Source organism: Hydractinia symbiolongicarpus, chromosome 6 (genome assembly GCF_029227915.1).
Source record: "Hydractinia symbiolongicarpus strain clone_291-10 chromosome 6, HSymV2.1, whole genome shotgun sequence".
Lineage (NCBI taxonomy): Eukaryota > Metazoa > Cnidaria > Hydrozoa > Anthoathecata > Hydractiniidae > Hydractinia > Hydractinia symbiolongicarpus.
The window spans coordinates 14,365,323-14,380,220 of record NC_079880.1 but is presented as its reverse complement, the minus strand read 5'-3'; the positions used below and the strand labels follow the sequence as shown (position 1 = coordinate 14,380,220).

Sequence of the window (14,898 nt, the reverse complement as noted above, 5' to 3'; positions counted from 1 at the left end):
GAGAATCCTGCTGATTTATTTAGCTAAATTTTGAAGTAATGGAACCATGCATGTATATGTAGCTATATCTTTAAATTGTATATAGCTATAAAGAAGATTTGGTTCACTTCTTTTTTGCGCTTGCTCAGGAATTTTCCCGGGCGGGAAATGTCACGTGATACTTTTAATTCATTAACAGGTCCGTATTTTTCAGGGTAGTCAGTATGATTTGAAGGAAAACACACCGCTTCCTTACCCAGTCACCTCTTCATAAATAGGGGCTTAATTTTTTCAAAGATTCAGGACCATGTAGTGTAAATTCCTTATTTATAGATTATTTTTATAACAATGAAATTGGCATTTTAACTTTTAACTGGATTTTTTTAATCTGTCGATCTGTTGTTTATATTTGCTTCTTGTGCTAACATACGCAAATGGTATATACCTATAAATTCATTAAAATAATCCTTGAGTAGTTCTTATAGAGTGATGTTGAAATGGTATGACCTTTACAATTATAAATTTAGAAATTAACTTCTGTCGTTTTATAAACTATTTGAATATTTTATAATATTTACCCTTCACCACACAAATTTTTAAAATTTATGCCATAATGCCCAATGTAAGAATGCATGGGATGAACAGAAGTTTTTTCTGCTCATTTATTTCTAATATAACAGAGTTTAATGAGAAAAATGTTGTATATATTTATTATAGTGTATTAATAATTGTTCATTTTATGAAGTCTATTTCATATTCCTGCATATGTTCTTTTTCTTGCATCGACAGGTTTTCATGATCATATTTTGGTTGATTTACAAGATTGGATTGTGTGCTCAAACCAACTGGTTTTCTTGTTGTTATTAAACCATATATAAAATTTCAGTTTGATCGGGGGCGTTCAATAAAAAAGGAGGCGTTTATATGATGACATAGCCACTAAAAATGAGTTTTAAACGTATTTACACACATTTCAGGAAAGAATGGCCTTAGTTGTTTTAATGTGGTAAAAGATTAAAAAGTGGTGTAATCAATATTTTTTATTAACCGCCTTTTTCGTTTTAAGCGCCCCTTTCGTTTAAAGCGCCCCTCTCGAATAAGCCAATGTTTTAGTAAAATACGATATCACACTTGTACGCGACAGCCAACGTTTCTTCTAAAATCCGAAATAAATATTTGCATAAATAAAAAAAATTCTATACATATTGGTGAATTTAAACATGAGTCCACTCGCTCGAGTTGTCGATTATTCTCAGAGGTTCCGCGGTTAACTCGATAATGGCGAGCAATACTGTTTACCGGTTGGTTCATAAAATTACATGTTCGTCTAAACTGGCTCTCCTGATACGCAACAGGAAACAACATCAATGTCCTTCCAGTTTTATTCTTTTCCTCATATTGGCTTCTTTCTCAACTGTTTCAATGGACGCCATCGTGGGTAGGTCGTGTGACTTCATAGATTGATGTTGTTCATGCAGGCTTGGTAAATCATTCGAAGAAGACACTGAAACTGTTTCTAAGTAAAAAAAACCCAAAAAACTATACATATAAGGGAATTGTTGAGCACAGTCCCGTTACCAAGTTATTGGCAACACGTGTTGTACAACAAAGCAACACAAGAGGTGTCAACAAACGTTGTAGAGGATTTCTACAACAGTTGCACAGCAAGTTTTGAGCAACAATTACGGACTCTAATCGGCTTTAGTAAATGATGTTTGCTGACATTACGATGTTTAATGCTAACAACTCTGCAACAACTTGTGATCTGCACGTAATAAAAACGATGCAGGGCATATATTTTTTTTGACACGTATGTATGCCCGCGAAAACTAAGTGATCAGAATTACTTACCAAACGTACGGGTGTTGTTATGTTGACGTTCAGCTGGAGTTGCTGCGAAAGTTTTAGTAGCTGTAGCAACTGCACGATCGATGCTGCGAAATTGCCATGGCCAACTTGTGCGGTATAAAAATGGTCGGAGGTCAAACCTAGGATGAATATAGCGATATATAAAGTCAGCGATATATTAGGATAATCATGGTAGTAGAGCCAGTTAAAAAAGAAGAATCCTGCTACTTTTCACATCTTCTTGACAAACACAAAAAACAAACTAATTTTTTGGTAAACATTGGTATTTCGCGCTGAAATCGAGATATAAAAAAACAGTATTGAACTCATATTAGACAGTTTTAAAAGCGCGCGAACATAATGCAGTGCAGATTTCGACAAAAAACATTCTTTCCCGAAATTCTCAAAATCACGAAACATCATCACCTACATTCTGCTAAAATAGACATCAAAAGGGAGCTTTACCAAAACATTCTTCGACTATACTGCGACACAAATACCCACTACTACGTCATATTTACCTATTATCATCAGGAGAGTAAGATTCGGCATGATAAGCAGGTGTGACCACAGTCATCTTGTGCCTATTGATTGCATACTTTTTGAAAAACAGTTTCACTTTCTCACTTATTGCTGTACAGGACAAACGCGAGCCCCATTCGCTTAACAGTTTCGTAAACATCGTATACGGGCCACATTTATGTATTTTACGAAGACGACCAAACACAGATAATTCTTCGTATGTTAAACCCATGTCTTCCTGGAAAATAAAAGTTAAAAAAAACATACGTATGAGGAATTTCTCGGATATACAAAAAACAAACAAACAGAAAAAAAAAGCAAAGAGACAAACAATTTAATCGTTTTTCTCATCGGAAACCAAACCGTAGAGAACCTGGATTAGGTTAACTACTTCGTGACTGAAACAGGGAGTCAGTGGCTATTATAATATTGGTCAAGCTTTCTTAAGTTAAGTAAAAACCAGGTCAAAGTAACCTAAGTCCTTAGCTGCACTTCAAAAAAAGAAGAACTGTAGTCAAAACCTGATTGGTCGAAAAGTCTTAATATCCCGATCCGATTAAATCATTTCAATTTTAACAGGTATGGATATAAGATCAAAGCTAAAATATAATTACATGAACCAATTAAATTGTGATATTATTATTACTTAGTGCCATTTTCTGGGAATAGTAAAACTCCAGCTTAACTCACCTCGTCTGTCTGTTGTACCTGCCCTTCTTTCAAAGGTTCCAATTCAGCCGTTGGTTGAGCTCCGAGAATCCCAATGAGAGAAGTGAAATTATACTTTTCAACGCAATAAAAAACAAATTTCTTTAAGTCAATTTTACTTATACCACCGATTGGGTTGAGATCAGCACTCGAGCAATCATACTTTGTCATGTATCCAAGAAGACTGAAAAAAAAACACAGGGAAGATTTTTTCAAATTTAACATTTACTGTTAATTAAAAATACTTAAGTTGAAGGATAATAAGAAATACTTTAGGGATATCTAAAGCAACAGACATTCTCTTTTACCTTTCATCTACATTAGCAGAGCCAAGAACCAGTAAGGAACCAGGCAATCCTCTAGACCACAAAGATAGCTGGGCAAAGAAATAACTCATCACCATTCGAGATCTAGCTTGCACGTTCTGTAGGGCGAGGTTTTCTCGATCGGAACCTCCATTTACACGAAAACGTGGAGTTTCACCAGTGACAGTTGTGAAAATTTTAATGATAGCTTGTATGGCTGTATCAATAACGATTCCTGGAAGTCATATTTAAGTGAACAAAATATAATATAACCTTTGGCTTGAAAGTTGTATCCACAGAGTTTTTTTTAACAAAATATTGTTAGAAAAGTGTTTCCTCAAAAAATTATTTTTAATAGACAATGACGTAACAACTGTATTGTTTCAGCAATTTTATTTACGATCAGCAGTATTTTAATGTCTAACGATCTTTCTATAGATTCAAAAATGTTTTGAGTTTTCAATTTGACGTAAAGAAATGCAAATTAATGGGTATGGTAAAGGATATCAGTTGATATTGTCTGCTACGCCTAATTATCTTGCAATTACCTCTTTAAAAAAGAATCCTTACAAGTATTTCCTCAAGAACATACATTTTAAAGTTTTGGAACATTGGAACTCTGCAAATTTTAGAACTTTCCGAAGGGACGGAAAATGTTTCCTCAGAATATAATTTTATAGCTTTCGAATGAACTTTACCAGTGCAAAAACTTTATTTTCTTAAAAATGATTTCTAAATTAAAACTTTAGAACTAAAAAAATGTTCGCTTAAAAACATGTTTTTAAGCTTTCAAATTAACTACTTGGAAAAATAATATTTAAATCACAAACAAAACCTTTTGTACGTATAAAAGATGTTTTCTTAACAAAATATTTTAAACCTTAAATTCACTCCTCAAAAATTAATTTTTACAATTTGATTTTCATAATTTGTTTTTATCTCACATCAAAATCTTAATATTTTTTTGTTTTCTTCTTGTTTTTGTAAAATCACACAATTTCATTTTTTATCCCTTTCCCTATTTACAATCCTAAACACATGAGTGCACAAACTAGTTAAAAATGTTTCTGCATACACATTCAATCCTTCAAAGTCAGCATTACCCTACGTACCTAAATGATAACTTCCAATATCATTGGCTAAATGCTGAGCTCTTGCTTTCGTTTCAGAAGATGAATTCTCTGTACCCATGTAACATGTGACAAATATTCTTTTACATAATTCTTTTGCATCTCCAGGAATATATGATGGATCTTGAGTAACCTTACGTATATCGTTTAAAGTTTGAATGTTACCTCTTTTAACAGAAGAAACAACGAGGCGACACATTGAAGCAACAATGCAGGCAGTTGAAGAACTATCAATACCTAAAAAAAAAGTACTATCTTGCAATTTCAATAGCTGGATCTAAATACAATAAAGAAAAAAATGTTTTTCTTCGTTAAGTTAATTTCAAGACATAACTACAAAAATAACAGAAAAAAAACTGCAATAAAAATCTTGGTTTAAAGACGTACTGATTTTTTTTATCAATCCATGCACATTGTAATAAGAAAAAAGTCAGCAAAACACAATTATATCACAACACTGCCAAGACATTAATTTTGTTTAAAAATGATACTTCTACATACCTCCACTCAAAGGTAAGAAGAATCCTGAACATCCAGATCTACGTAAATAATCCCAAAGCCAACAAGCTGGTGCTAAAGCAATCTCCTCCACTGGCTTATATATTCTTGCTTGTATAACAGGAGATGCAGCAATGCACAAACTATCATGATGAGTCAAGGTGTAGTCCACTTCAATTTTTTCGTAAACATGACTCGTACTTGCTTGGATTCCATAAAACGGACTCCTCCTGTAAGTTTGAATATCATCCAAATCAACTGTTGCTATAACAACGTCAACCTCCTCTAACGAAAATTGTTCTCCTTGCCCTACTAAACTACCATTTTGAAATATCATACTTGAACCATCATAGTATACCCGCTCTCCATCACAGCCTTTTAGGTTTGCATATAAATAAGCACCACCATTCTAATATAAGGAAAAAAAGAAAAGGATACATACCTAAAGGCACTTTTTCACAAAGCAAATTTAGTGAACTTGCTGTGAAATAGCTTCTAGATTTAAAACAGAAACAAAGAAATATGTGACAAATTTAAAACGCAAACACTGTTAAAAACACTGTATTAAAAACAAAACATTTATCTTGAATTCATATATTTACAGTTTTTTTATTGCGTGCCAAGTGGTTAAAAGTTTAAAGCAAAATATTTTTAAAACAAATAAAACTGTGCATGCTCACGTCCATTTTCCTGGGGATTTCACTCTTAACTTGAAGTAGTTAAAACAACTTCATTATAAAAACTTAAAAACCACAGCCTTATTAATTTAAAAATGAAAATTTAATAAAAAAAACAAATTTTAAATTAGTTCATGACAGAGTAAATTGATACCTTCTTCGTAGCTTGAGCTATAAGTTCAACTCTTAAACTTAATTTTCTTAATTCATGGTGAGATCCACTTCCATTCATAAATAATTCTACACCTAAAAAAAGCAACACCTGTAGTGAGTTTGTAGAGAAGCGTTATGTCTTCACCTCATTGAACGACACTCACTGTTTATAATTAAAAGTGGGTTTCAGTTCCTTTCCACCCTGGCATTTTACATACCGGCACTGAGGGATGTTGTACCTGGTAGCAACATGTTCTTAAATACTGTTTTTTCTACATTAGATTAGGTCTATTATAAAAGCTAGCAGTTATCATTGAACACATTGGTTCTATAAATTTAATTTGGTGTGCATATGCGCAACAGATCTCTTAGCAAAAACAGTGGATTATATCATGATAACATTTCACTCATTGAAAATACATTTTTATGTAACAATTCGTAATCATAAAAATCTATGGTTTGAAAAACCTTATAAAAGGGTTAGGGTTAAGTAAGGCAATGTAGAATAATGAAATGACATCACATAATGACAAATGTACATCATATATTGAAATTATACATTATTCGCTTCAGCCATCACAAAAGAAGTGTTGTGCTAGGGGCAGTAAGGATGGCAAAAATCTGTCATGAGAGTAGGGTTGCTGCTCTATTAAGTATCAAAAATATAAAACTATAGATTTTTTGTGATATTAAAAAAATATAGGTTACATAAGAAGATTAAATTGATAACAATTCAGTTTTTTTAATTAACTTATTTAGCAGGGGCATAATTTTCTAATGTAAAATGCTATTTGCCTGCTTCCGGTCGGCAAACTTGTTTTTCATAATTTATTTTTTGTTTAGTAACTGCACGCTAACATACCCAAACAACCGTTAAATTAGGAATGAAAATGACAGCAAAACTTTAAGTTCAAGTTACATCCAACTTAAAAAAACCATGTTGACAAAAATTGCTAATGTAAATCAAGAATCTTTGTTCACATGTCAGCATTTGCTTCTTTAATTTGATTGGTCATTATTTTGCGCTTTAAAGGTACATGGGTAACATGTTAACTTTAACATTTGCCTTAACTTAAACTGGAATAAACAATAAAAACGTTTTCTCAAATACTTATTTTTATTACACTTTGAGGAATTTAGACACAATTTATCAGACTAATACTATTAAAAGAAAATTAACAAAAGAAAAAGCATCAAAGCATCAAAAGGTTACCTTGAAGGGCCATGTTTGTGTGTGGTGAGTTTGGTGAAAAAAGTTCTTCGCATATTTCATAACCAATAACTGTATCCAATGTAGCAATGATTGCCTCGCCAAATGGAACTTTTGTCTGACCAGTTATTTTCGTAATCAAGGGTGGTAGATGGACTTCCTCCAAACAGTAATCCTAAGAACATATAAACTTGGATGCATATACTGTTATTTTTACAAGTATCTGCTAAATGCATCCATTAAAACACAAAGTTGTGGCTGGTAAACACAGGATAAAATTTAAATATAATCCAGTTGGTACTAAATTTTTTTTTAAATTCTTACCCACTATAACACTTTTTTCGAAACTAACTTCAAACAACCTATTATTGTTTTAACTTTATGCTAACGAAAATGGGTATTGTTTTATATAATTCAAACAAAATTAACACCAAACTTGATTTTTAATTTTAGGACCGTATTTAGCCATGTACACAACAAGTAATGAATCATTGTAGTCATAATTTTACCTTTAACCATGGTGAAAACCATCGTTGCTCCCTGTAATTTCCACTTATGGCTAATGTCTTTTTAGGTCTGATAAGCAGAATCTTTTTATTTAACATAATCACTCTGCAATTATAAACTGTATGCTGATATGCCACTGGCATGCCAACGTCAACAATGATATTGTCACAAACAGGGTTCTCAAGAATACATGCCAACGATTCCCATGAATGCAGCAACGTATCACTTTCCAAAAAGTGATCATTACATCCATAACCTGGTATTTCTAACTCAGGCCCCAGACGGTAGCATGCTAAAGTAAAAGACCCAAAGAAAGTTTTCATAAATATAAGAACTTCTGCATATTTAACCATGGTTTATTATTATTTCAGAATAAATTAAATTTACAACTAGTTAGCCTTTAGTTAGCTCATGAAATAAATTTATGTTAAAGTAATGATTACTACTTTGAAATCTAAATAATTTTTAAGGCTTTTTAGTTGAAGAGGTGAGACTGACGGACCTTCTTTTGTACTAAAGGTTTTCTTACATTTTACTACATTTTCTGCTATAGCGGAAAACGCTGAAAAGTTGTTTTAGTAAGCGTGTAGACACTGGTAAAATTAAAGATTTTATCTAAGTACGCATACGCCAACAAAAAAGCTTGTGAGCTTTTTGCACTATAGTAAGAAATGCGGTCAAATGGAAAAAGTCTTTAGTGACTAAGAAACAAGCAATGGTTGCAACCTACTTAGCAAAAGAATTTGAAATTTAAACCTATCGATGGGCTAGATCACAACTTGAAATGACGAAAATACACTAATGCATTTCATATGTAACAGACATTTGTATTAAAGTGGATCTTTTTTATTTATAATTATAATAATAATAACAATTTATTTGGCCCCAACTTATATACATTGGTTCTTCTGCCTAACAAAAAAAGAATAATAATAATATAAAATAATGAACTATGTATATGTATGTATAAAATCATTGAAATTTATTTTACAAAATTAGTTTGACTAACAATATTCATATAAGATGCTGACACTGCGTAAAGTATGTTGCTATTACATCTATTGATAATAGTGAAAAACCCATTTCACAATTTCATACAAAGTAGATGGTTAACATTAAAAGTTGTTGATGTTTATCTGGGTTTTTTCTGTTCTTCTTTCATCGGGCATAAGAATAATTTTTTGAGGAAAAAAACAGTTGAAATAGTTATGACCAATTTTTTTAAAATAATAATTTTTTAAGGAAAACATTTTTGTTACAGTTTATATTAAATATTGATTTTGTTTTTCTTTTGTAATCTACGTTTGCTGGACATATCCAAAGGCACATTTCTTTTAACAAAACAATTTCTGCAGCAGGGAGAAGTAGTACCCATAGTTGCACAAGTCCCAACATCTGGGATTACATGCAGCTTATGTTAAAACACATCCATTTACTATTGACAGTTGTGTAGCAATGCTTGTATTAAGAGTTTTAGCAATCCAAGTTTTTATAGATATTTGGGTCAAGCTGGCAAACTGGAGTTTTTATCCCAGAATGTTTGTTCTAAATATGCAATCGTTTAACTTAAATTAAATTCAAATTTGCAATAACAACTTATTTGCGTGCAAATTGATGATCTGTGAGACTTTTTTTCACTTTCTTGTATTTACTGACGTCTTGGTGTTTTTCACCAACAGATTCTGTGTTGTAGGCAGTAAAGCAAATAATGCATTTATAACTTACCACCACGTTCCTTTGCAATCCGTATACTTTCTAATATTCTTCTTAGATTTCCTTCAAAGTCTAATGCCCATTGTGCCAATGAACATGTAGCCAATGTAACTTTGCGACCCATTTTTCTTTATATATTATACCTATAAAGAAAATGTAACAAATATAATACCATGTTGGAGAACAGTTATACACTTTACTTGATCAACAATGCAACACAATGCTTCTTTTGTGAATAAAAATATCACAAAATTGGTATTAAAATAAAATTTCTGAACTGCTGAGGGAGAAAAACTTGGGGAGGAGTGCACAGAGAATACATGAATATCTAACCATCAAAACAACATTATACATGGCAACATGACTATGGAAGCATGTTAACTATGTATATAGCAAGTTTACTTTCTTTAAAATGATTTTCTACAAACTGACTCTTTTTGTTTGTGTTGTTGTCAAATTTGAAAATTGTTTCAACAATTTTAGAATTCAGAAAAAAAAGTTAATGAATTTGTAGGCATTTCAGGAATAATTCAGACGAGTTTTGAAGTTATCACACAAAAAAGAACAAATTTTATTCAAAAAGTCGGCCAACAAGCTTGGCCATTTTGCTTCCTAGTAATGATATCCCGATATTTGTGAGACGAGCCATGTAAAATATGCACATCTTGATAGGTGCTGGTAAACTTTTGGATACATACTCATGTTCAGTAAGTTCAGGTGTTCATCACACATAAGTCAGTAGTTCTGGACAGAAATCGACTTTCAGATTGTTTTAGCAAAACTAGCCAACCTGGAAGTCAGTCGTAACATTGTCAAATGGATCCATTCATTTCTCACCAATAGACACCACACTGTTACAGTTAATGGCACTAAATCCAAGCCAATGCCTGTACTGTCTGGTGTCCCTCAGGGATCAGTGTTGGGACCCCTACTGTTCCTAATACTAATTGGAGATATAGACTCAGTATCTCAACATCATTGCTACAAAGCTTTGCAGATGATACACGGATTGGTGGTCGAATCAGAAGCTGCTTAGATTCTCAAAATCTACAGATAGATTTATATATAGTTTATCAATGGGCTCAGCAGAATAACATGTCATTCCATAACTCCAAGTTTGAGCTTATTCAATATAGTAAAATGGAACTTCACACAGACTATCAATACCTAAATCAATTAAGTTTGCCAATTCCATCAAAGTTGCATGTTCAAGACCTCGGTGTTATAATGAGCAACACTTGCACCTTTTCTGAACACATCCTGTAACTTACTGAAACTGTCAGAAAACTAATACACCTTCACGATAATTCGGGAAAACTAACACTTCATCGCAGCTTATTTTACGATCAGAGGAGGTAAAAATCACACTTTTATAAGAGTTTATTAAGGAGAAAACACGTTTTTTCGTGATAACTTTTCTTGCCGTGTTTTGTTTTTAATGAAAAGTACACATAAGTTGTACCTTATTATTATTAACGTTTCCAGAAAATTTGAAAGAAGTTAATACGTCGGAAGTTAAAAAACTGGAGAAAACACGCTTTCGTCTCTAACAAACTCTCATAAAAACACGATTTTTACCTCCTTTTTTTCCGATATTGTAAAACGATGGAGAGCAGTAGGAACGCATGTACAATTGAATTATCGTAAAAGTTTATTGGATAAATATTACGGAACTTCCTCACCAGACAAGCCCAGTCAATGCTTACTCTTTGGAAATCCTTGGTTCATCCCTAGAGTGGACTATTGCTCACAGTTATGATCACCAATGAAAACAGGTGAAATCAATTAGAAGACTAACAGCGTAACTACATTAAAAAAATACAATAAGCATAAGGACTATCATGTAGCTACCAATGCTCTATGTCACTTCCACTTGTACTCTCTCCAACGTAGAAGAGAACTATACTGTTTTATTTATGTATGGGAAATCCTTGAAAATCTAGTTTCTAACCTTTCTGTGCCCATAATTGTAAAATCATCTAACAGAAAAGGGTTCCTGTTAATAGAATCAAAAACCTCAAAAGTCCCCAAACCTATCCAATCCCTGAAATTTACCAGCTTCCGAACCAATGGATCTCGTTTATTCAACCAATGCCGAAAGAGATCAGACAAATCACTCAATGTACTACAAGTTGCTTCAAAAATCAGCTAGATAATTTCCTGTGTCATTGATCCCTGATGATCCCCGTACACAACTCTTATTCAAACAGTATTGTGGACATGGTACAATACTTGGACCACGAAAGAGTGTTAGCTGTGCCCTTTACATTCATTTCAGGCTGGAATCCTGGAGTGAGAAGATTTGCTAAAGGCGACAACCCATTGTCACCTTGATGATCTCATGAAAGTCAATACAAGTAACACAAGCAAGTAAAAAATTTCGGAGAGGCTTCTGTAAGCTTAAATAGGAGCTTTAAACACTATAGAACTGCATTTGTGGTGCCTTCTGGTAACAATTGACATGGTAGCTATATCCCTCAAAATTAGCATGGCCAACCACATAAATAAAGCTAAGTCAGTGAAACTACCTTCCTTAGAAACCAGAGCAGTGGGCCTGCGCAGCAGCTGAATTATACTGTAGCTGAACATTATATGTACCTTTCTACCATGCCTAACTAAAATTAACTAAGGTTTATTTGGAGTCTACTATAGCAACCAAACGAATAAAATATCAAGCTTTCAAGCAAAATTTAACAAAACAACACGCGCTACTTTGACAGCCATTTTTACCTGACTTCATTTAGCACCGGGCTAAGTGGTCCCGAAACACGACGTACAACATATAATTAGCACCCCCTTCATACTTTATCGACATAAAAAGTCCGACCGACGTTCATTGGAGATACTCCAAATGAACCTGACAGATAAACCCTCATTATCCGACATCCTCTCTATCGCTACATAACAAATACATATTTTTTCTGTCGATAGGCCATAACTAACGTAATATAATATTGCATATTACCCTTATAATACTCTCTATCGCTACATACCAAATACATTTTTTTTGTAGATAGGCCATAACCTCTATGCCACATTATTCCGCACAACTGTGATAATATTCTTTGTCGCCTTAACCAATATAAACAGGCGAAAGTCCTAATGCCCGCCAAGCTGAGGAAAACGTTGTTTTATGAAGTAGACAAGATTTGATGTTGGTTACATGTCCATGCACAAACAGAAACGATATTTTGCACAATACAGTGTCGCAAAGAGACTTATAGAAAGTCGTAATATCAGCCAATCTGAGGAAACACGTTGGACTATAGAATAGACAAGCATTAGCATGGCATAAACATCCCTACACAAGCCCCCCCCCCCCCCCCCACCCCCTGAGACTAATTTTTTCGGATAACTTGAACTTCTTAGTTTTTAGATTTTTAGTTTGAAGGAAAATTCAATTTACATGGGACTTTATCGCTGATTTATCTGAAAAGTTGTGCTATTGCTCATCAGGAGGCATAGTTGCGCAGTCGCATATTTATATTTTTTATCTCTGACAAATCGTTTATCATCGTTCCAGAATAGGACAGCTTTTAATGACGTTCACTTCCTTCCCTTTTACCTTTTAAGCTAATTAAATAGTCTTCATACACACTAGTTTTCTTGTGGCACCTCTTTATCATTCTCTTTTTACTTTTGTTTTTATCAACCTCAAACACATATAATTTTGATCTTAGACCAACAAACATTTTCATAATTTTCTTATCTTTAAACTTTTCTCTCACATTTTTATTTCTATCATCGTAGTTTGAAGGTTCTTTGTCATAGTTAGAGAAGCTGTACAGGTGTAAATTGAGATACACGTCGTCTTTTGCTCTATCGTTGTATTTTTTCATCACATTGTAGCGGAAGTCGTACATCAGCAATTCAGATATGTGAAGGATACACGCTCCAACGTAGACAGGCTTGTTAAAAGTTTGTTTTATTTGGAGCAGATGGATAACAAATAGATTTGAGTTTTCAAAAAATAATAGTCCAACGATGTTGGATAGGAGCTCTAGTTCTATCAATGTAGTCTTGAACAAAGCATCGTATGATAAACCAGGTGCTGTGTAGTATCAAGCTGCATACAGTTCTTAGTTTTTCAGGCATATGTTGCGAAAGGTTCTGAATCAGCTAGTGATAAGATTTTAGAAGTTTATATATATTCACGTTATTTGCGTTATTTAATCTTTTTTAGTTTTTAATTTCAGAGACCTCGTTAAAAGCAAATCTAATTAGTTAGTATTAGCGAATGTTAGGCATTTAGCAAACTTATATTTTTTAGTTTACAAACAATTGGAACGTGAATAAAATACTTCTAAATCATTCGAAACGATTGTTGGTTTTGTTGAAAATCTGTAAACTCTGTAAAATTTGAAATCTTATATTTCATCCACACCCACTCTTGTACAAAAACCAACTTGTTTTCGTGAAGACACAGGCTGTGTGAGCAAACCGAGTCACATTTATGGATATTCATTAATTAATTTGGATAACAAAAACAGTTATAATACACCTTTCACGAATTTATATTTTGTATAATATTGCGTGCATGAAAACGAGGCAAATCTTGGTAAACATTATTCGCGTTCATATAAACATGGAGGAAGACAATACTATGAGAGATATTTTGCTTAAAATAATTGAGGAAAATACAGATTTAGTCTTCGATGAAACTGAAGAAAAAGCGTGAGGGAAAACATGGAGGGAATGCCACCGTTCACGATAAAAGAAATTGAAATGCATCGACAAAATAGTGGTAAACAGCACGGTGTGGCAATTATTAAGACTTTAGAGCGTGGCAGAAAGTTTAGGGATGAACTATACATATCTGCTGATACCATTTTCACATCAACAACTACATTTGCTCCAAGTAAAAACAGAATTTTTAAAGACTTAGTTATGCTCAGCCCTGTAAAAAGTAATGCTGACAAAAAGGTATCCATCTAACGTTATATGATCCTAGAATTAATGATAGTTTGTGTAACATAAATCCAAGAATATTAAAACTGCAAGAAGATATGCTTATGGTTGACAAACGGGTTGGTTTTGCTCATTGTATTGACAGTACACGAAAAAGAAAAAACAACATTAAATATGCGAACTTTCTTGTTCGATCTACATTGTCACACCAACTACTACCGTTTAGAACATACCATCAAGATTGTTACTAATATTAATATATCAAATACTTCAAATAAATCAAAACATAACGAAACACAACCCTATGAGTTTATTGATGTAAATCCTGTATTAATCCCAAAAGATTGGGGTAAATTAAATCAACATTACACACACAGCTAGCTGTTCAGTAAAGTCGTTTATAGTATCATCAATTAGTTTTTCTTTTAACATTGAATTTTCAGTTTTGATAGTTTCTAATTCATCAGGAGTGATAAAACCAGGTTGTTCTTCAGTGATGTGCTTTCAGAATCTGTTTCGACTACTACAGGAAGTGCTCTTTTTTCGGACTTTTCCTTTTTTGTTTTGTATTATTTTGTTTGAACGTAAATATATATGGCACAGAGCCATTGATTAATGTTTTCCGTTTACAACCAAAACCTAATTTTACACAGTGTACTTCAAAGTGGACTTCACATACTTTTGTGTTCTTGTTTACTGTGAACACATCACACCTCCCCTTCTACGATATCTTGAAATGA

General features: G+C 33.0%; 1 protein-coding gene across 1 annotated transcript; it reads right to left on the bottom strand.

Annotated features, from left to right (window-relative positions):
* Window positions 1–1,110: 1,110 nt before the first annotated feature.
* Window positions 1,111–9,716, bottom strand: LOC130647174 (glutamine-dependent NAD(+) synthetase-like). The gene is made up of 11 exons (XM_057452937.1): window positions 9,263–9,716; window positions 7,540–7,829; window positions 7,034–7,205; window positions 5,822–5,913; window positions 4,994–5,399; window positions 4,475–4,729; window positions 3,366–3,597; window positions 3,040–3,241; window positions 2,349–2,587; window positions 1,831–1,967; window positions 1,111–1,495 (listed from the first exon to the last, which is right to left on the bottom strand). Exons 1-11 carry the CDS (start codon window positions 9,372–9,374, stop codon window positions 1,344–1,346), a joined length of 2,289 nt encoding a protein of 762 aa, XP_057308920.1. The 5' UTR covers window positions 9,375–9,716; the 3' UTR covers window positions 1,111–1,343.
* Window positions 9,717–14,898: the final 5,182 nt, after the last annotated feature.